General features: G+C 38.4%; 1 protein-coding gene across 1 annotated transcript in view; it reads right to left on the minus strand.

Annotated features, from left to right (window-relative positions):
* LOC110463465 (methylmalonyl-CoA mutase, mitochondrial-like) overlaps nucleotides 1–24726 on the minus strand; it is a 74142-nt gene that overhangs the window by 36767 nt on the left and 12649 nt on the right. The window contains exons 11-14 of the mRNA XM_021518083.1: nucleotides 24080–24322; nucleotides 23275–23400; nucleotides 22080–22181; nucleotides 18703–18843 (exon numbers count right to left, since the gene is read on the minus strand). Of these exons, the coding sequence (XP_021373758.1) occupies nucleotides 18703–18843; nucleotides 22080–22181; nucleotides 23275–23400; nucleotides 24080–24322 (612 nt within the window). The remainder of the gene's footprint in view (nucleotides 1–18702; nucleotides 18844–22079; nucleotides 22182–23274; nucleotides 23401–24079; nucleotides 24323–24726) is intronic.

Genomic DNA, 24726 nt, shown 5'->3' on the forward strand with positions numbered 1-24726 from the left:
AACAACGTACCAAGTCAATCTCTCCCCTCACCCCAAACAAACGTGCTATTCTAAAACACTAAACTATATGTTTAATACAAGTGCCAGTCTAGTATGTCATCATAACTACGTGTTAACTTATGGCTGGCTGCCATGTGTCTAGGTCAAATGTCCATCTGTTAGGTCAGTGAACCTCAGCTAACATCTGGCCAAGCTTAATCCAAACTTAGGCCAATAAAGTCAGTTACTGGTAAAGGCTGTATATAGGTTTATGTAATATATGTTATGAACAAGCGTTCACAACAGCATGAAACATTTTTGTACTTGTTAATTGCATTACCACTAATGCATTTACGTTATTACTAATGAACGGTCAATGTGTTTATACACCCAAACAGAGTATAATAGGGTATAATGTACACTGTTGAAATATTTCAACTCCTAAAACATTGACCTCCCTAGATTGTGAGAAGCTACATGTATGTATTTGTTGAGTATAGTACATGTCTATATGTATATGTGAATATGTATATTATACATGAACATGTATAGCTCTGTATGCGAGTATATGTTTATAAACATGTGTATGTGTAGCAGTGTACAAACGTGTGCATGTTTTCCTCTGTTTATAAGTCAAACTGTAAACTTGTACAAGTATAACATATGAAAATTCCAAATTGGGTACTGTAACTATGATATATCACAATTCCAGTTTTTATACTGTATACATGTACCTATAATGTATTACAATGCCAAATTGTATACTGGATAACTATAACATATACATCACAAAGCCAAATTGTGTACTGTTCAAGTATCATGTATCAAAATGACAAATTTACTGTATAAGTATAACATCTCACAATTCAAAATTGTATAATTTATAACTATAACATATCACAATGCCAAATAATATACTGTACAAGTAAAACATCTCACAATGCAAAATTATTTACTGTATAAGAATATTACATCTCAATGTCAAATTGTATAGTGTATACCTTTAATGACTAATATGCTTACAGCATACAAGCGCATCTGCATGTGTGTGTATGTGTGTGCATATGCACATGTGTGTGTGGGTATGTATATATATATGTGCATACATCTGTTTGTGCATGCATGTTGAGATGTGTATGTGCGTATGCATGTAAACTATGTATGTGTGTGGGTGCATATATATGTGCGTGCATGCATATATATGTATGTATGCATGCATGTATATGCAACATGTGTACATGCGTATGGATGTATGTATGTATGCATGCATGCATATATGTATGTGTGACTGCGTGTGGTCATGCATGCCTATGTGCAAAGGTATACATGCATGCATGCGTGTATGTATGTATGTATGTATGTATGTATGTATGCACGTATGTATGTATGTATGTATGTATGTATGTATGTGTGCATGCATGTAAATATGTATTCATGTATGTTATGGCTGTCTGTTATATATGTATGTATGTAAGTATGTATGTTATGTATGTCTGTTATATATGTATGTATGTTATATATGTATGATAAGTATGAGTGCATGCATGCATGCTTGTTTGTGTTTATGTGTATGTACACATGTAACTGTAATACTATGTATTACGACAAAATGTATATTTTTTTGTCTATGAAAAAAAAAACCAATAAAAAAAACAAAAAACAACAACAACAACACCTTATTTGACAGGGCCAGTCGTGTTAAACATGATTACTATACACACTTTGGTGCAATACGCGATAACGTTTTAGTGACAATTGTGATAACTGCTTAATATAGCATCATCTTTATTTACATGCTATAAATAAATATAGTCCTACATCCAGATTGTAGCTTAAACGTATTTCCCGAGCATGGCTAAGTGTTGACATGTATCTATTTTTTTTATTTACACAAAACATTGGGACAAAGCGGCCTTAATCACTCGCTTGTTAAATTATGAAATGCTTAAGAAGTCGTTCAAAACAGTTCAATATTGTTTTGGAACAGAGATAACTTCCCGAAGTCGCTGCTTGAATTTCTCCTTATTATATTTCCTATAAAATATATGACCCATCTAATTTACGCGACAATCAATATTTTTACCAAGGGCTGTCCGAAAATAAACAATATAATAACAATTATTTTAAGAATCGGTTTAAGTTCCGATATGTTGTCCTACACGTCAGTGTTCAAACATGTGCCTACTAGATCGAAATGCTGCCAAACGCTAGATTTTGCGGCCATCGGGGCTTGTCTGTGATACTGAATATCGGTAAAGAACATCTTTGTAGCAAGCATCACAGCTCCAGGCATTATGGTTAACCATGCTTCAAACCCATGCCCTAGAATATATGTCGAGGTATATAACACAATTGATAGCATCTTCTTTAGCAATACCCATGCTATATATTATTAAAATATGCCTGTTTAATGTTGAACAAATCATTTAATTAATCAAAAGAAACAAAATGAAAGAGGGCTTCAATGGATTGAAAACGTTGTCTGAAGTTTACCTTGATATTTTGATATTTCAAAGCAGCCATGGTTACTTATATTATTTGAACAAAATTAAAAGCATCTTAACCAAGCAAGCAAAGCTACATGTTCAATTGCGTGTTTCTAGGCGCAATTTTTCTGTTAAAGAAATAATGAGTCAAATTCTAAAACAACTGGCTCCATAGTCATCATTTCGAGTTATATCTACAGATGACCTTTTAAATGTAGAGAGTGAGTCAAGGTGATATATCTAGCAAACTACAGGCATAGTTTTAATAGCTAGTGTTACAGATGACGCCCGTTATATGTTTTGAATATATTCAACCAACCTTTCCTGGTGATTGTGGGTCAAGTTTATCTATGAAAGGTGGAAGACAATAACGCGAGGTTATTTCATTTTCATGACAAGACACGGCAATGTGTCGCTCTCACATTCACTTTAACGTTAGCAAATGTATGAAATGCACAAAACATTAAGATAACAATTTTTTATCATGCTTATTTGTTTGAATTATCAGTAATGGTAAACATATGCCATGTTTAGATGGTTTCCCACTGTCCGTGTAAATCCTTTATAACTAATGAACCTTATAACAATAAGCTGCCAACACTGATGCCAAAATTGCTGGAAAATACAGCATGCACATGGTCAATCTCTGCTAGGTAAATTAAGTTGGTGAATAACGGAGTTTGGAACAAAGTTTTCTAAATTCTGGTATTCTGGAAACTGAAAGTTAGCTAGATTACATCCCGTCTGACCATTACAAAGAGGAAAATAAACCTACAATGTTGTTATCCTCCAATGGCTGGTTTTCGTTTTAACAAGTTAGGCTCAGTTTACCATTAGCCTTACATATACGGTTCCTATGGTTAATCAGTAACGTGAGTAGAACGACCAATTCATCGCCGTGAACGAGCGGTAGTCAATACAATCTAGTACGTTACTGTGACAAACCGTTACCAATACACATTCTGGTTGTCAGCCAGACTACGACCTTGATCTACTAACTGAACTAGGGAAGTAAAGTTGGTACATCTGTTACGAATGCTAGACATACACACTTTTTATGAAAAGGAAAAATCTCGTTTCCTCTAGAATGACAAACAGGCACACAGCTGAAAGAACCCTTAACATTTGGTAATAAAATTACAGTATAACAAATGAAGAACATGAAATACGTATTAGGAAAGGACACTCCTCTGTTTAGTTTCTTTAAAATAGAATAAACATACAATGGACAACATCAAAATGGTGTCACCTCACTACCAAACATTAGTTTATATTTCAGGGTTACTTTTCCATTCAATTGCATGTTCTATGTATCAGTTGTTTAAATGTCACAGTTAGTTCCCCCTTTTCCTATTGTATGCTCTTTGTATAGGGAGTTTACATATCAGAGTTCATCTTCTATTCCATTGCCTGTTGTATCTATTAGGACGTTACATGTCAGAGTTTTATTCTTTTCGATTGCCTGTTTCATCTCTTAGGACTTAACATGTCCGAGTTCGTTCTCTTCTATTCCAATGCATGTTCTATGTGTCGGGTTCCATTGCCTGTTTTATGTATCTGTAGTTCACATGTAAGAGATCCTTTCCTTTTCCATTGCCTGTTGTATCTATAAGGACTTAACATGTCCGAGTTCGTTCTCTTCTATTCCATTGCATGTTTAATGTATCGGGTTCAAATGCCTGTTCTATGTGTGGCAGGTTTTCATTGGACTTAGGATTACGGTCGCCTTCTAGCTTCGAGCAAGAGGGAATTTCCCTTTAGCTCAGTGGAAGAGCGTCCGACTAGGAACCTCTTTTATTCTATTGCCTGTTCTGTGTACATCTTTGTATCTGGTGTTCACATGTCAGAAATCCTTTTTTATTCCATTGCCTGTTCTAGGTATTGGGAGGTTTATACATGCCAGAGTTTCTCTTCTAACCTATTTGCTGTTCTATGTATCGGGTTCCATTGCCTGTTTTATGTATCGGGTTCCATTGCCTGTTCTATGTATCAGGAGTTTACATGGGAGGGTTCCTATTCTATTCCATTGACTGTTCTACTTATTTGGAGGTTTACGTGCCAGGGTTTCTCTTCTAACCTATTTGCTGTTCTATGTATCGGGTTCCATTGCCTGTTCTATGTATCGGGTTCCATTGCCTGTTCTATGTATCGGGTTCCATTGCCTGTTCTATGTATCGGGTTCCATTGCCTGTTCTATGTATCGGGTTCCATTGCCTGTTCTATTGTATCGGGTTCCATTGCCTGTTCTATGTATCGGGTTCCATTGCCTGTTCTATGTATCAGGTTCCATTGCCTGTTCTATTGTATCGGGTTCCATTGCCTGTTCTATTGTATCGGGTTCCATTGCCTGTTCTATGTATCGGGTTCCATTGCCTGTTCTATTGTATCGGGTTCCATTGCCTGTTCTATGTATCGGGTTCCATTGCCTGTTCTATTGTATCGGGTTCCATTGCCTGTTCTATGTATCGGGTTCCATTGCCTGTTCTATTGTATCGGGTTCCATTGCCTGTTCTATGTATCGGGTTCCATTGCCTGTTCTATTGTATCGGGTTCCATTGCCTGTTCTATGTATCGGGTTCCATTGCCTGTTCTATTGTATCGGGTTCCATTGCCTGTTCTATGTATCGGGTTCCATTGCCTGTTCTATTGTATCGGGTTCCATTGCCTGTTCTATATATCGGGTTCCATTGCCTGTTCTATGTATCGGATTACATTGCCTGTTCTATGTATCAGGAGTTTACATGGGATGGTTCCTATTCTATTCCTTTGACTGTTCTATCTATCAGGAGTTAACATGTCACAGTTAATATGCTTTTCCACAGCATGTTCTACATATTAAAAATTCGGGACAGATGTATTTATTGAACAAGAAACTACTCACATGTACCATGATGGCTTACTACAAGGGAGGCTTCAGTCTACTGAGAAGAAATTTTACGGTCACCAAACTAACCTGATTTTCACCTAGGATATTACACCATCTTCTATAGACTGGCTACCAGCTAAAAGCACAAACAAGCCAAATCGATGGTGATGTAAATATTTCATAATAAAATATCCTCGGATATTGCAAAATACGATGCTTTTAACACAACTCGTTTGATAGACGTTGCATGCAGACAGGTAATAGCAGAGACTTGGGCGGATGTGCAGGCATGTCACAAACCTGATCCTACATTCCTCTTAGTCAGGACCTATATAATTACACCGTGATTGTAGGTTTGCTGATACTCCTACAGTCCTCTAAGTCAGGACCTATATAATTACACAGTGATTGTAGGTATGCTGAGAAATTCAGTTTATTTCTAATTTGTTCTCAATCTCAATAATGCGATGGATTATTTTCCATTTTCTAGATTAGAAGACTAGAAATTGCATATAAAGAATAGGAAAAACAGAGAGAACGCCTGTCATAAAGTTCTCTATGACACGTCAATGAGGTCTGAATTGTAGTATGTTTGTCGTCCAATCAACAGCTCACCTTTCTCACTCTACTGCCGATCACAGGAATCTCCAAATTAACATGCAACATGAGGTCTGCATTACGATGTGTTATAACACAACATATTAACATTTATTGAAATGATAAAAGGTAGGAGTTGATGGTATCTCTTCATCACGTAACACGTGCATTAAGTGGATCTCCCAGAAAGTTTTATATTCCTAGAAATCTAATTAATCTAAAAGCACTTTTACCAAAGACAAGGTGATGCTACCGTATTTAATCTAGCATGAAGAATACCCACTGCCCTTGTACATTAAGCTTACAACATCTCAACCAACAATAAGCCCTGAATAGTCAGTCTCATTATTCATCACTAGGCGATAAGAGTTTTTCCTCAATCACTAATATATATCCACATCATTGGTTGTGAGTAGTCAGTCTAATACTCCATCACTAGGCCGTGACAAGTCAGTCTAATACTCCATCACTAGGCCGTGAGTAGTCAGTCTAATCTCCATCAATAGGCCGTGAGTAGTCAGTCTAATCCTCCATCACTAGGCCGTGACAAGTCAGTCTAATACTCCATCACTAGGCTGTGAGTAGTCAGTCTAATCTCCATCACTAGGCTGTGAGTAGTCAGTCTAATACTCGGCAGTGAGTAGTCAGTCTAATACTCCATCACTCTAATACTCCATCACTAGGCCGTGAGTAGTCAGTCTAATCTCCATCAATATGCCGTGAGTAGTCAGTCTAATCCTCCATCACTAGGCCGTGAGAAGTCAGTCTAATACTCCATCACTAGGCAGTGAGGAGTCAGTCTAATACTCCATCACTAGGCCGTGAGAAGTCAGTCTAATACTCCATCACTAGGCAGTGAGTAGTCAGTCTAATTCTCCATCACTAGGCTGTGAGTAGTCAGTCTAATTCTCCCTCACTAGGCAGTGAGTAGTCAGTCTAATACTCCATCACTAGGCTGTGAGTAGTCAGTCTAATACTCCACCACTAGGCTGTGAGTAGTCAGTCTAATCCTCCATTACTAGGCAGTGAGTAGTCAGTCTAATACTCCATCACTAGGCCGTGAGTAGTCAGTCTAATCCTCCATCACTAGGCCGTGAGTAGTCAGTCTAATTCTCCATCACTAGGCCGTGAGTAGTCAGTCTAATACTCATCAATAGGCAGTGAGTAGTCAGTCTAATACTCATCAATAGGCCGTGAGTAGTCAGTCTAATACTCATCAATAGGCCGTGAGTAGTCAGTCTAATCTCCATCACTAGGCCGTGAGAAGTCAGTCTAATACTCATCAATAGGCAGTGGGTAGTCAGTCTAATACTCATCAATAGGCAGTGAGTAGTCAGTCTAATACTCATCAATAGGCCGTGAGTAGTCAGTCTAATCTCCATCAGTAGGCCGTGAGTAGTCAGTCTAATACTCATCAATAGGCCTCCATCACTAGGCCGTGAGTAGTCAGTCTAATACTCCATCACTAGGCTGTGAGTAGTCAGTCTAATCCTCCATCACTAGGCCGTGAGTAGTCAGCCTAATACTCCATCACTAGGCCGTGAGTAGTCAGTCTAATACTCATCAATAGGCAGTGGGTAGTCAGTCTAATCTCCATTACTAGGCTGTGAGTAGTCAGTCTAATACTCCATCACTAGGCTGTGAGTAGTCAGTCTAATACTCCACTAGGCCGTGACAAGTCAGTCTAATCCTCCATCACTAGGCAGTGAGAAGTCAGTGTAATACTCATCACTAGGCCGTGAGTAGTCAGTCTAATCCTCCATCACTAGGCTGTGAGTAGTCAGTCTAATACTCCATCACTAGGCTGTGAGTAGTCAGTCTAATCTCCATCACTAGGCCGTGAGTAGTCAGTCTTATACTCCATCACTAGGCTGTGAGTAGTCAGTCTAATCCTCCATCACTAGGCTGTGAGTAGTCAGTCTAATACTCCATCACTAGGCTGTGAGTAGTCAGTCTAATCTCCATCACTAGGCCGTGACAAGTCAGTCCAATCCTCCATCACTAGGCTGTGAGTAGTCAGTCTAATCCTCCATCACTAGGCTGTGAGTAGTCAGTCTAATACTCCATCACTAGGCCGTGAGTAGTCAGTCTTATACTCCATCAATAGGCCGTGAGTAGTCAATCTAATACTCCATCACTAGGCAGTGAGTAGTCAGTCTTATCTCCATCACTAGACCGTGAGTTTTCAGTCTAATACTCCATCACTAGTAGTCAGTCTAATACTCCATCACTCCATCACTAGGCAGTGAGTAGTCAGTCTTATCTCCATCACTAGACCGTGAGTTTTCAGTCTAATCCTCCATCACTAGGCCGTGAGTAGTCAGTCTAATCTCCATCACCAGGCAGTGAGTAGTCAGTCTAATCTCCATCACTAGGCTGTGAGTAGTCAGTCTAATCCTCCATCACTAGGCAGTGAGTAGTCAGTCTAATCTACATCACTAGGCCGTGGGTTGTCAGTCTAATACTCCATCACTAGGCAGTGACAAGTCAGTCTAATACTCATCACTAGGCCGTGAGTAGTCAGTCTAATCCTCCATCACTAGGCTGTGAGTAGTCAGTCTAAAACTCCATCACTAGGCTGTGAGTAGTCAGTCTAATCCTACATCACTAGGCTGTGAGTAGTCAGTCTAATACTCATCAATAGGCAGAGAGTAGTCAGTCTAATACTCCATCACTAGGCTGTGAGTAGTCAGTCTAATCCTACATCACTAGGCTGTGAGTAGTCAGTCTAATTCTCATCAATAGGCAGTGAGTAGTCAGTCTAATACTCCATCACTAGGCTGTACCAAGTCAGTCTAATACTCATCAATAGGCAGTGAGTAGTCAGTCTAATCCCCATCAATAGGCGGTGAGTAGTCAGTCTAATCCTCCATCCCTAGGCTGTGAGTAGTCAGTCGAATACTCATCAATAGGCAGTGATTAGTCAGTCTAATACTCATTAATAGGCAGTGAGTAGTCAGACTGACTTGGTACAGCCTAGCGATGGAGTATTAGACTGACTTCTCACGGCCTAGTGATGGAGCATTAGACTGACTACTCACTAGTAATACTCCATCACTAGGCAGTACCAAGTCAGTCTAATACTCATCAATAGGCAGAGAGTAGTCAGTCTAATACTCCATCACTAGGCCGTGAGTAGTCAGTATAATACTTCATCACTAGGCCGTGAGTAGTCAGTCTAATACTCCATCACTAGGCCGTGAGTAGTCAGTATAATACTCATCAATAGGCAGTGAGTAGTCAGACTAATACTCATCAATAGGCAGTGAGTAGTCAGTCTAATACCCCATCACTAGGCTGTGAGTAGTCAGTCTATTCTCCATCACTAGGCTGTGGGTAGTCAGTCTAATACTCCATCAGTAGGCCGTGAGTAGTCAGGCTAATACTCATCAATAGGCAGTGACAAGTCAGTCTAATACTCCATCACTAGGCAGTGAGTAGTCAGTCTAATACTCTTCAATAGGCAGTGAGTAGTCAGTCTAATACCCCATCACTAGGCTGTGAGTAGTCAGTCTATTCTCCATCACTAGGCTGTGGGTAGTCAGTCTAATCCTCCATCACTAGGCCGTGAGTAGTCAGTACAATACTTCATCACTAGGCCGTGAGTAGTCAGAATACTCCATCACTAGGCTGTGAGTAGTCAGTCTAATACTCCATCAGTAGGCCGTGAGTAGTCAGTCTAATACTCATCAATAGGCCGTGAGTAGTCAGTCTAATACTCATCACTAGGCCGTGAGCAGTCAGTCTAATACTCATCAATAGGCAGTGAGGAGTCAGTCTAATACTCCATCACTAGGCAGTTGGTAGTCAGTCTAATACTCATCAATAGGCAGTGAGTAGTCAGTCTAATACTCACCAATAGGCCATGAGTAGTCAAGAGTCTTATCCTCCATCACAAGGCTTCAGTCTAATACTCCATCACTAGGCAGTGAGTAGTTCACTAGGCAGTGAGTAGTCAGTCTAATACGCCATCACTAGGCAGTGGGTAGTCAGTCTAATACTCCATCACTAGGCGGTAAGTAGTCAGTCTAATACTCCATCACTAGGCAGTGAGTATTCAGTCTAATACTCCATCACTAGGCTGTGAGTCGTCAGTCTAATACTCATCAATAGGCCGTGAGGAGTCAGTCTAATACTCATCAATAGGCAGTGAGGAGTCAGTCTAATACTCCATCACTAGGCAGGGGGTAGTCAGTCTAATACTCATCAATAGGCAGTGAGGAGTCAGTCTAATACTCCATCACTAGGCAGTGACTAGTCAGTCTAATACTCCATCACTAGGCAGTGAGTATTCAGTCTAATACTCCATCACTAGGCTGTGAGTCGTCAGTCTAATACTCATCAATAGGCCGTGAGTAGTCAGTCTAATACTAATACTCCATCACTAGGCTGTGAGTAGTAAGTCTAATACTCCATCAGTAGGCCGTGAGTAGACAGTCTAATACTCATCAATAGGCCGTGAGTAGTAAGTCTAATACTCATCAATAAGCAGTGAGTAGTCAGTCTAATACTCCATCAATAGGCAGTGAGTAGTCAGTCTAATTCTCATCAATAGGCAGTGAGTAGTCAGTCTAATACTCAACCCTAGGCAGTGAGTAGTCAGTGAGTAGTCAGTCTAATACTCCATCACGAGGCTGTGAGTAGTCAGTCTAATACTCCGTCACTAGGCAGTGAGTAGTCAGTCTAATACGCCATCACTAGGCAGTGGGTAGTCAGTCTAATACTCAATCACTAGGCCGTGAGTAGTCAGTCTAATCCTCATCAATAGGCAGTGAGTAGTCAGTCTAATACTCCCTCACTAGGCAGTGAGTAGTCAGTCTAATACGCCATCACTAGGCAGTGGGTAGTCAGTCTAATACTCAATCACTAGGCCGTGAGTAGTCAGTCTAATACTCCTGTGAGTAGTCAGTCTAATACTCATCAATAGGTCGTGAGTAGTCAGTCTAATACTCATCAATAGTCCGTGAGTAGTGTGTCTAATCTCCATCACAAGGCAGTGAGTAGTCAGTCTAATACTCCATCAGTAGGCAGTGAGTAGTCAGTCTAATACTCCGTCACTAGGCAGTGAGTAGTCAGTCTAATACTGTCAGTCTAATACTCCATCACTAGGCGGTGAGTAGTCAGTCTAATACTCCATCACTCGGCAGTGAGTAGTCAGTCTAATACTCCATAACTAGGCAGTGAGTAGTCAGTCTAATACTCCATTACTAGGCTGTGAGTAGTCAGTCTAATACTCCATCACTCGGCAGTGAGTAGTCAGTCTAATACTCCATTACTAGGCTGTGAGTAGTCAGTCTAATACTCAGCAATAGGCAGTGAGTAGTCAGTCTAATACGCCATCACTAGGCAGTGGGTAGTCAGTCTAATACTCCATCACTAGGCGGTGAGTAGTCAGTCTAATACTCCATAACTAGGCAGTGAGTAGTCAGTCTAATACTACTAGGCAGTGAGTAGTCAGTCTAATACTACTAGGCAGTGAGTAGTCAGTCTAATACTCCATCAGTAGGCCGTGAGTAGTCAGTCTAAAACTCATCAATAGGCCGTGAGTAGTCAGTCTAATACTCCATCAATAGGCAGTGAGTAGTCAGTCTAATACTCAACCCTAGGCAGTGAGTAGTCAGTGAGTAGTCAGTCTAATACTCCATCACTCTAATACTCCATCACTAGGCCGTGAGTACTCAGTCTAATCCTCCATCACTAGGCCGTGAGTAGTCAGTCTTATACTCCATCACTAGGCAGTGGGTAGTCAGTCTAATACTCAATCACTAGGCCGTGAGTAGTCAGTCTAATACTCCATCACTAGGCAGTGGGTAGTCAGTCTAATACTCATCAATAGGCCGTGAGTAGTGTGTCTAATCTCCATCACTAGGCAGTGAGTAGTCAGTCTAATACTCCATCACTAGGCTGTGAGTAGTCAGTCTAATCTCCATCACTAGACTGTGAGTAGTCAGTCTAATCTCCATCACTAGGCTGTAAGTAGTCAGTCTAATCTCCATCACTAGGCTGTGTGTAGTCAGTCTAATCTCCATCACTAGGCTGTAAGTAGTCAGTCTAATCTCCATCACTAGGCTGTAAGTAGTCAGTCTAATCTCCATCACTAGGCTGTGTGTAGTCAGTCTAATCTCCATCACTAGGCTGTGTGTAGTCAGTCTAATCTCCATCACTAGGCTGTGTGTAGTCAGTCTAATCTCCATCACTAGGCTGGGAGTAGTCAGTCTAATCTCCATCACTAGGCTGTGTGTAGTCAGTCTAATCTCCATCACTAGGCTGGGAGTAGTCAGTCTAATCTCCATCACTAGGCAGTGAGAAGTCAGTCTAATACTCCATCACTAGGCTGTGAGTAGTCAGTCTATCTCCATTACTAGGCAGTGAGTAGTCAGTCTAATCTCCATCACTAGACTGTGAGTAGTCAGTCTAATCTCCATTACTAGGCTGTGAGTAGTCAGTCTAATCTACATCACTAGGCAGTGAGTAGTCAGTCTAATACTCATCAATAGGCTGTGAGTAGTCAGTCTAATACTCATCAATAGGCAGTGAGTAGTCAGTTTAATACTCATCAATAGGCAGTGAGTAGTCAGAGTCTAATACTCATCACTAGGCAGTGAGTAGTCAGTCTAATACTCATCAATAGGCCATGAGTAGTCAAGAGTCTTATCCTCCATCACAAGGCTGTGAGAAGTCAATATAATCCTCTATCATTTGGCTGTCAGCAGTCAGTTTTAATTTTATTATTGGGCCATTAGTAATCAGTCTTATTTTCAATACTTGGCTGTGAGTAGATTACTTACACTTTAGCTCTGATGTAAATCGTTACATTATCAAGTGAAACAGATTTTTAAAAAAATTGTGCGCACAAGAGGATACTTTCTATTTTGGCAATGGGAATTATTTTACAAGTTTTGTCAAAATAAAGTAAAATACAATATTAAACTGTTTTTTCAAAGGGTAAAAGTTTTTGCTTTTATCTTAGTATATTCATTGTATAAATATTCGCTGGCTATTATATGTGGCATTGTCTTGGGTTGCCGCGAATATTGTGAAATTAAATCCCCTGCGATAATAAGCAACTCTACAGTAACATCGGAAATCACAGCAGGTTAATTTCATAACAGAAATACAATATCAAGTGAATAAGTTCACATATATAGGATCTTACATGAGTTTCCATTTCATATGAAATTTATGAAACTAGTCGAAGAATTTTTCAATTTAGCGAGCCTCTGGTGAGCTAAAATGAAATATTTGTGACGAGTTTCATAAATTTCATATGAAATAAAAACGAGTGTAAGATCTTTTATATCACATAATCAAGATTTGTTGCATTTATTCATGTAAAACGACAATTTTCATGCAACCTTGAAATGTAAAAAGACGCCATTTTGACTCCAGTACGTAACTGTGATGTCATGTACTTATCCGAGGCGTGATGTCACAATTAAAACAATTAAAACTTATAACCAATCATAGGGCTGATAGGTCATATTACATGGGTTAATACGCAAAAAAATATGACATGGGTAAATTCACTGGATAACACTGAACATTATATGTGATAAATCTAAAATCCCACACCACCAGTTAATCTAACATCTGTAATGGCCTGTCTGAGAATACTCTACTTACCATATATACAGTGTATCTTACCCCAATTAAAAAAAATCTTGTGTTTCCACTGTAACCCTACCTACCCTAGATTTTTAGCCCAACATTACCCTGGAGTTTTTATTGGTATTTTGTGATATGCACTGTTAAAGTCAGAAAGCAAAGTATATAAGCAAAGTAAAAATAATTCCAAAATAAAAAAAAATTGCCTTCCTACCTACCCTTTTCTTTCTCAGGAGGATATATAGCGGAAACAGAAGTAATATTTTTTGGCCTCATATAATAAATATCATGTTACAACATATGTTAGGGTCCCTGCCACTTGCAGAAAACAACATTCTTCACAAAATTCCATCTATTTTAAGTTGCTTTAGTTACAGATTTCTATAAAAATCATGAACTTTTCACAGTAAATGTCACCATTTAGCAGATGTGGTCATTGTAAGATGTCACGGACATGTATAGCAATTTAAAAATTTAAACAGATTATTAGATAAAATGTAATTAGTTTCCTGTTATTCAAAGCATTTAAATGTGTTTTCTAAAAAATCAATTGTAATCAATTGTAAAAAACAGATCCTTTTTGGTACCAGTATCTGGTCTCTGTCGCCTTCCAGCCTTTAATGGCAGTATATAAATGTCAGTGTTATGTCATAGTGTGTGAGATACTCTGACCTTAACACACAGACAGGAAACAATCTAGAAATACTGTCGCTAAACATGCTTCATACTTTTTATTCACCTTTACTGGAAAGATTACCCTACAAGCTTCCACTGACTTACACAATAGTGTGGTATAAATTGACAAAAGGGTATTTTGATTTTTTGGACATACAACAGGTAGAACTGAAGTAATAGGTTCGTTATAGCTTCTTCAACAGCAAATCTGGTTTTATCTACCAGTATAAAACGTTTTAAATGTCAAAAGGGCAAATTTCTTTTTTAGACTCGTAATTACTGTACCTTAGCCTAGTGAACTGTTGTTTGGTATAAACAAAGCAATGAAGGCTAGGCCTCCCATGGGATTCCATGTGACAATGTCATCTAATGTGTTCTACACCTTTTTATTCCAGCATTCAATTTGGTGCTATTTTTTGTCTGGGAGTTATAAACGTGTGAAACTGTTTTGTATTTGAGTAGCGGGATTTCAAAACTGTTAGAAAGCACATTTTATCTTTAATTTGTTGAAACTTTGTCCCTATAAGGCCACATATGCACTGGGTCAGAAACTAGAAATTACTTCTCCAAACTGAAAGTTTAGATCAGATAGGGTAAGAACCCCAACATTGTATACCCAACTGTCAATGGTGGTTACAATGGATCATCAGGTTCTCATACAGCACAGATGTCATCTCGGTTATAGTCTAGCCACTAATGTAATATATCACATATCAAGTATGTAATGACAGTGTAAGGCATAGCGCAGTAGTATGTCAACCTGAAAAACTTTTAACCCATTCACCCCTAAGTCACATTTGAACCTAACCAAATCAAAGACTGGATAAGTCCAGGTTAGATATGTAGGGGTGAATGAGTTAAGTTTAAGTTTAAATCCAACTAATACATGTAGTACCTTCCAGATATTGGCAATGACTCCTGAGTCCTGCAATGTCACAGAAAATCTTCTCTGCTATTATTTTGCAAAAAGAATGTCATTTTCTTTTCATAACAAGTTTGCTTGTTAATTACATGTACTGTACATGTATACAGTTTAGTTTGATATTAATTCAGAAATCTGTTTCTCTAATTCTGGAGCAGTTATTATACTAGTATGTGTACAGCGTTTTGCAAAGCACTAACGAGTTGTAATGTGCATTATGATTATAAATTTGCCCCGAGTGGTGGGTTAATTCCCAGCTCTTTGGTTTACTTAAGGCTAATACACACTGTACTTGTTTACCATGATAAGTATACTCTAATTTAAAAAGCCTTTAGAATAGATATAATATATATAATTAAAGCCATCTATAAAATTATTTCCACTGAAAAGTGTGCATTGACCTTTAACACTGCTACATGTATATATACCACAAAATTTAATTAAGTAAGTAATCAGGTAGCCATTTCTGGGATAAACCAATCATCTCTGAGGTGTCATTGTGGAGGGTGTGTGTGTGATCTGTGTTGGTGTTAGGCCCTGTCTAGCTGACATTATCATCTATATGTACATTGTGGAGGGTGCGTGTGTGATCGGTGTTGGTGTTAGGCCCTGTCTAGCTGACATTATCACCTATATGTACTTAGGTAACAGTGCATTTCAACTCCGTTCATCATATAAAAATATCTACACTTTGTTTTAATTTCTAGAATACCTAGTTAAGTGTATACATATAAAGTTTGTTTTACATTATATACATGAATATTTTAAGCACCTAAACTGATACTAATGAGGCCTTTCCTTTCACAGGCCCATAAATAAGCTTGTTTATATAAAGTGTTAGTCTAGACACTAGGAGTAGTGTTTTTAATGTCATATGTTATGCATTTATATCATATATTTTTTTTGTTGAGATTTCCGATTGTTTGGAAATTTCTTTTATACACAACATATCTTTCGACAAACTCAAAACAGTCTTTTTACTTATATATATATGTAACTGGGCATATCTGAAAACTTTGAAAAGATAATTGACCACTGAGACACAATCCTCAACTCTAGGAACGAATGCCAGGTCGCTTCCATTTTTTTTTCTTTTTTTTTTCATTTAAACAATGATGTACTTTCTGAGCAAAACTTGAACTATACAAATGGAATCCCCCGGGAGTGAGATAAACTTTTGTGTATATTCTATCTCTTTTGTTAACATATGTCACCATATTTCCTCAGTCGGAATTTCACCATGATTAAACTATGGATTATTTGATTGTGAACAGAAACAAAGATTATTATCATTTGATGTATATGTGTGATCTTTTTTCTTTTTAATTTGATGGGTAGCGTACAATGATAACAATATAAAATTTAACAATTATAATTAATACACTGTATGTTGATTAAAATCTGTGCTAGCTGAAAGGTCGGCTCGCTGTGCCAAGCTAGGAATGTGTGAGAAATAAAACGAAAATCTATAGATCAACAACTTCTGTTACAGTCTCCTAGCTGTAACAGAACTTTTTCTATGGCACTGTTTTGGAGAGGAACAGGGTATGATCCCAATGGCGTTATTGTAGGAAACATATCTGTTTTATGCCTTCTGCAAGACTAACTATAAAGAATCAACCCAACTACAACACGGAAAAGGATTATGAGAAATCCATGTTCCCCCAGCCGTCAAAATATGTAGCCATGATTATATGGTAATGTTATTCACACTTAACAATTAAAAATACGTTTAAGATACAGGTATACCAGTATAGAAAGGTACATGTCGCAGGTGAAAAAGTAAGGAAATTTTAAATATGTTCCAGGAAAATTGCATTTTTAAGTAAAGAACAAAGGGCCATAACTCTGTATATGCTACAGTAGGGCATGAGACCCAATTCCAGTACAAAGCACTAAGATAACCAGAGAGGTACCTGAATGCAAAAATTTGCAATGGCAGATACGGTGAGATACAGTACTTTCGCTCAGATCAACAAAATATTGTCATTCCTGTTCGAATTACATGGAATTGTGACGTCTAAGGAATTTCCCAGGAAAATACTGCTTTACTATCAAGCTAGCTTTTTCCAGTGATGCGGTATAACCTTGGGACCTGCTCACTAGTTCAGCAATGTTGAGCGTGGTCAGTAGTTGGTTGGATGACCACCCGCACATTACAAAAATATAGCGACTAAAATAGAAAACTATTCGAGCGATCATCATACCAAACTGACAAGCCGTTGATAATGGACAATGACAGCCTGTACGGTACACTTACAAATCTGGGCGACCAACAATGGTACAGTTACAAATCTGGGCGACCAACAATGGTACACTTACAAATCTGGGCGACCAACAATGGTACAGTTACAAATCTGGGCGACCAACAATGGTACAGGTGTCGTTCTAGTATTTACTTACATGTTATCAAGTTCTATATATATGCACTTAATCGTGAAGCAAAGTACATAGGTGGCAAAGTAGTCCATGTTTCCGGAGTATTGACAGAAGTTTAATGGTACCAGAATACGGAGGGTGCAAAATTAATTAGGTTGACCAACCACCTTGTCAAACCTGTTAGTTTTGGCACATGTATGTACACCTAGCTAACATTAACAGTTTAGCAATAAATCAGGAATCTGTGGCCAGGTCACGATTATATAATCAAATTGTAAACAAAGTAATATCGTCATAATATACACATTTGGAATGTTCTGTGCTCAGTACTGATATGTTGTTATACATGGTTGGGGCCAAAGTTGTTTAACTGGCGTATGCATACATTGTATGTATATAAGAAAGAAACTCAATCATCGCTTACATAAAGTATATCTAAGTAAAACTTGTAAGACATAGTTTTCTAAGAGAGTCCCACATCATGAGTAATACCCCTTACTCAGTTGATTAAATGCTGTCAGTATGAAAATTCATCAGTTTGATAGTTTTGCAAGGCTGTTATTTGATTGCCGATAGCCAAATTTGATCAATATATATTTATAGATTATCACACTGTATTTTCAGGGTTTGTTGTGAGAACAATTTTCTCATCACCAGCATGTGGATAAAATCCCGAGGCCACCGCAGGTAGATTCAAGATTTTATCTTCATGCGAGCAATGAGAAAATTGTTTGAACAACAAACGCTGAAAATACTGTATGATAAACTATTTATCATCTATATACTACTACCTGATATATTTCTCCATTTAAAAAACTAAACTAAACACCATGCTTTCCAAATGACTTCTCTTTTGTTTTCGAACAATCTGAAATGTGGTTTGATCTATCAGTAGATAGAAAAATATTCTTTTCATTGTAAAACAAATGTGTTCGAACGTTCTGCTTATTTCAAGTAACTAGGTTTATGGTAAGCCCTGGACAAGGCACACATTGAAAAAAGGGTAATTATACTCTATAAGGTGCAGGAGGAGACCTGATTTTAGTTCAGTATACATCAAAGAGATACTCCGATACATCGGCAGTTGTAGGCTATACAGAGCATCATTAGGAGATGCGCCCAGCTGGACAAAATGATGTACCGACGGACAGTAAACCTTATAGTATTAATGAAGTATCGTAATCATCACTTACAGCGAACAAGGGTCCAATGTCAACATCAAATCCAAGGTCAGCAAACCCTGTAGCTATGACCTTGCCCCCTCGATCATGACCATCCTGTCCAACCTTGGCAACCAGAATACGGGGGCGGCGACCCTCCTTTTCAGAGAAACTCTATCAAGTAAAAAGAGATGAATTTGTACATATCACGGCAGGCGCTCAGACTTTATTTGTTTGATCAAACTTTGAAGGATCCTTGTCCTAAAGCACTGAGGTTTTTGCAGTAACATCCCCTTTTTTTGTTGTTTGGTAGCTCAATCAGAGAGCGAAAGTTTAACAATCTGAAGTCCATAGTATGAATACCAGTCTAGCCACACTGAATTATAAGTCCCTGGTATGAATACCAGTCTAGCCACACTGAATTATAAGTCCATGGTATGAATACTGGTCTAGCCACACTGGATTATAAGTCCATGGTATGGATACCGGTCTAGCCACACTTAATTATAAGTCCCTGGTATATAAGTCCCTGGTATGAATACTGGTCTGGCCACACTGAATTAAAAGTCCATGGTATGAATCCCTGTCTAGCCACACTGAATTAAAAGCCCATGGTATGAATCCCGGTCTGCCACACTGAATTATAAGGCCCTGGTATAAATACTGGTCTAGGCACACTGAATTATATGTCCCTGGTATAAATACCGGTCTAGCCAAACTGAATTATAAGTCCCTGGTAAAAATACTTGGCTGGCCACACTAAATTATAAGTCCTTGGTATGAATACCGGTCTAGCCCCACTGAATTGTAAGTCCATGGTGTGAATACCGGTCGAGCCACACTGAATTATAAGACCCTGGTATAAATACTGGTATAGCCACACTGAATTATAACTCCATGGTACGAATACCGGTCTAGCCACACGGAATTATAAGCCCAGGGTATGAATACCGGTCTAGCTACACTGAATTATAAGTCCCTGGTAAAAATACTTGGCTGGCCACACTAAATTATAAGTCCAGGGTCTAAATACTGGTCTAGCCACCCTGAATTATAAGTCCCTGGGATAAATACTGGTCTAGCCACCCTGAATTATAAGTCCATGGGACTAATACCGGTCTAGCCACACAGAATTTTAAGTCCATGGTAAGAATACCGGTTTAGCCACACTGAATTATAACTCCATGGTTTTAATACGGGTATAGCCACACTGAATTATATGCCCCTGGTATAAATACCGTCTAGCCCCACTGAATTATAAGTCCATGTTAAGAATCCCGGTCTAGCCACACCAAATTATAAGTCCATGGTAGGAATACCGGTCTAGCCACACTAAATTATAAGTCCAGGGTCTAAATACTGGTCTAGCCACCCTGAATTATAAGTCCCTGGCATAAATACTGGTCTAGCCACACTGGATTATAAGTCCATGGTATGGATACCGGTCTAGCCACACTTAATTATAAGTCCATGGTAAGAATACGGGTCTAGCCACACTGAATTGTAAGTCCCTGGTATGAATACTGGTCTGGCCACACTGAATTAAAAGTCCATGGTATGAATACAGGTCTAGCCACACTGAATTGTAAGTCCATGGTATTAATACCGGTCTAGCCACACTTAATTATAAGTCCATGGTATGGATACCGGTCTAGCCACACTGACTTTTAAGTCCATGGTATGAATACCGGACTAGCCACACTGAATTGTAAGTCCCTGGTATGAATACTGGTCTGGCCACACTGAATTATAAGCCCCTGGTATGAATACCAGTTTAGCCACACTGAATTATAAGTCACTGATATAAATACTGGTCTAGCCACCCTGAATTATAAGTCCCTGGCATAAATACTGGTCTAGCCACCCTGAATTATAAGTCCCTGGCATAAATACTGGTCTAGCCACCCTGAATTATAAGTCCCTGGTAAAAATACTTGGCTGGCCACACTAAATTATAAGTCCTTGGTATAAATACTGGTTTACCCACACTGAATTATAAGTCCATGTTATGAAGACCGGTCTAGCCACACCGAATTATAAGTCCATGGTACGAATACCGGACTAGCCACACTGAATTATATGTCCATGGTATGAATACCGGACTAGCCACACTGAATTGTAAGTCCCTGGTATGAATACTGGTCTGGCCACACTGAATTATAAGTCACTGGTATAAATACCGGTCTAGCCTCACTGAATTATAAGTCCCTGGAATAAATACTGGTCTAGCCAAACTGAATTATAAGTCCCTGGGATAAATACTGGTCTAGCCACCCTGAATTATAAGTCCCTGGGATAAATACTGGTCTAGCCACCCTGAATTATAAGTCCATGGGACTAATACCGGTCTAGCCACACTAAATTATAAGTCCAGGGTCTAAATACTGGTCTAGCCACGCTGAATTATAAGTCCATGGGACTAATACCGGTCTAGCCACACTTAATTATAAGTCCCAGGTATAAATACTGGTCTAGGCACACTGAATTATATGTCCCTGGTATAAATACCGTCTAGCCCCACTGAATTATAAGTCCCTGGTAAAAATACTTGGCTGGCCACACTAAATTATAAGTCCCTGGTATATATACTGGTCTAGCCACACTGATTTATAAGTCCATGGTATGAGTACCGGTCTAGCCACACTGACTTTTAAGTCCATGGTATGAATACTGGTCTAGCCACACTGGATTATAAGTCCATGGTATGGATACCGGTCTAGCCACACTAAATTATAAGTCCTTGGTATAAATACTGGTCTAGGCACACTGAATTATATGTCCATGGTATGAATACCGGTCTAGCCACACTGAATTGTTACACTCAGAACACTGCTGTTGATTATATTTTCTTTATTTCATTTATTTTTTATTTTTTAATTAAAGTTCCACAAGGTATGGGTTTTTTTCAGAAATGATTTATTGAAGTTATCGCCACGCAGGTAAAAAATAGTTTCCAATGGATATTAAGGTACAGGTTTTGGCCAACAGGGATCCTTATCTATATATATGTATGAGCATACCTTTACCGCACTATGCTGGTGAATCTCCAGAGTATTAGAAGGGAAGCAACTCAATCTACTTATACAAATACAATGTATTTACATCAGCCCTTCATAACTGTAACATTTTGTTTGGATAGATGTAAGACAGGACAGTATAGCAGACTGTGTTATTTAATTGACATGATTAGCTTTTTTGAAAATAAATGTTTTTCATGGATCTCTTTATTAACAAGAGGCCCAGAGGGCCAATGCAACTCATCTGGATATATTAACTATTTTTCCTACATAATTTAGTAAAAAATAAGGTCCTCATTTAGTGGGATGGTTATGGCATCATGTTTTAATGTCATTTTGCAGAAAAGCTAACATGTCTGACCATTTATACTTAGAGTGTGTCAAGCAACATACCTCCACTTTTTTGGTCACTTTGCTAATTTCATCATCCTCTCCAAAAGCTGATTTGTAAGCTCCACTGACCATCCTGTCTGAGGCTACGTGGCGTCCAAACACCTAAACAGAGCACAAATGTACGCATGAACATTAAGATGGGTCAATTTTTCCCACAGGGCGATTTTCATGATTTTTGTGGAAATAAATATCTGAAAATTTAATACAGCCACAAAATAATCTAATTAAAAACTGCATGGCATACATGTTTGTCTTAGTCTGACTGCAACAAAGTGTGAAATGACAAAATCAATGTTTATACAGTACATGCATTCATTGTATACAGTACCGTACTAATACAATGTATACTATAAACATCATGCAAGTAGATGCTGTAAGATTGAAATGCCAAGATCACACTATACTGGGAAAACTTTTGAAAAGGAAATTGAACATAGTTAATTTTGAAAAAATATTATGACAAGTATTTATTGTCTTAATTTATGAAACATTTACCTGTATGAAAAAATATTGGCAGGAACGGCCAGAATATTTTAAGGGGTATATACAAATTTTCCTAAGAGACTAATCACTATCTTATTGATGGGTTTAAATATATGCATATTGCTTATTAACAAATATATATCGTTGATGCGACAATACAATAAAATTCCAAACTGGGAAACATGTAAGACATTTATTCAAAATTACAGTAATCTTGATCTATATTCGACCTATATATATGTTGACCCAAAATACAGCGAACAAAATCCGGCAAAAATGGGAAAGTATCCAACTTATTTTAGAATGAACTCTGTATCTGATATTTTGTATATAGTGTATGTTTTCATCAAAAACCTTTGTACCTTAATTATGTGATTGATGCAATACAAAATAAAATAAAAAAAGTATCTTAAGTGAACTAAAGGCAGGATTATGGCTGAAACAGTTAAATGGATAGAGCAGGATTCTATCAGAGGATTCCTCCCTTAAGTCTTCTTATCCAAAATTCTGCCCAAGTGCTGTCTTAGATGGAGTTCGCCTATAGTCGAACTAAAATGTCTACCAATAGAGATCTAGCCAAATAACATATGGTAACAGATTTATCAATCAGTACTGTTCATTCACATTTCATGGCAGAAAGTGTCAGATGAGGCGCTGGAATACATATTTACAAAGGGGACAGGGACCTTGCATAATTGTTAAGTACCCGCACCTTTGTCATGGCCTCTGTGATTTCCCCGACTGTACACCTTGCTCTGGCCGCATCCATACTGAGGCCCAACAGGTTACCATCACCACTCTCACAAGCCTTAACAATAGCTCCCAGAGTTTCTGTTACCTGTAGGTGAAGTTGTTGAAAAATTAATGCAAAATTCTAAACAAAATTCAAAGAATAAAAACTTCTCAAAATTAAGGCAGATCTATTAATAATGGATAGAAACAACACATAGTTTTGTGGCAAAAATGTGTGTAAGTAGTAATCGTCCAGATTTTTATGGATCGCACATCGCATGCACACCGTGTAACATTGTGCGATCTCACAACTGTATATGTTTAAATGTTTCCACAATTCCTTGTAAATGTACAACTAAATTGACGGACCTTTAGAACGATGTACTTGTCAACTGCAATGTGAAGGTCAAACAACAAAAGGAGAGTCCCATATTCCATCAGACTGTAAACTGACAAATTTCCATCCGGTCAAAATTATGCCCTTCGCCCATGAAATCAATGTTCGGCCAGTGTTAATTTTCACCCTTCATATTTAATTCCTTATAATTTAATCTACTATAGACAATCCTTGTGGAAATCCACTTTTATTGATGGACTCTTTAATTTTCTCTTAGAAATTATTGCGCTGCAGCATCAGCCAATCAAAAGCGACGTTACAAACGGCGACGTCATTTTTTTTATGTATAAAACATAACATAAATTTTTAAGCCAATGAAAACGCTTGTTACAAGCAAGATTAAATTATTTTCGTATATCAAGAACAGATGATCAGTATCACATCATACCTTGGCTTGGTCTCGGCTGGCCTTGACCTTGTCAAGTCGCTCTAACTGCTCAGTACGGACTTGTTCGTTGTCAATAGACCGGACTTCTACGTGTTGCTCCGTGGTCAGTCTGTGTTTATTGACCCCTACAATCACTTCCTGTTCACTGTCAATCCTTGCCTGGCGCTTAGCAGCACATTCCTCAATCTTCAGTTTGGGCATCCCAGAGGCCACGGCCTTCGCCATACCACCCATCTCCTCAATCTAGGATAAGAAATTTAATAAGGACAGTTTAGGTTTACAGTGCACTAATTTTGATGAAATTAATTAATTTTATTTAAAGTAGATTTGAACATTACTATATCAAATATTTCATCTTATGCAAAGCTGTTACTTTTTAGTACAGACCATCCTTGATACTCCAGATATCATGTTCACTCAGCACCCTGCAAACATGAAATGGCAAAACTGAAGGCACACAGCTTGCTAGGCATTTTTTTTCAGATAACAAATCTGCCAATTGTTTGGCTGGAACCTGTCCATTGAAGATTACAGAGAAGTGACACCCAACTTAAACATCAAAGGATCAAACTAGTCTTCTTGTAACATCCTTAAAATGCCTTCGAGTTTGTCGGGTTGTTGGGTGCAGAGAGCCTGTGTGAGTGGGG

This window comes from Mizuhopecten yessoensis, unplaced genomic scaffold, assembly GCF_002113885.1.
Source record: "Mizuhopecten yessoensis strain PY_sf001 unplaced genomic scaffold, ASM211388v2 scaffold10911, whole genome shotgun sequence".
Classification (NCBI taxonomy): Eukaryota; Metazoa; Mollusca; class Bivalvia; order Pectinida; family Pectinidae; genus Mizuhopecten; species Mizuhopecten yessoensis.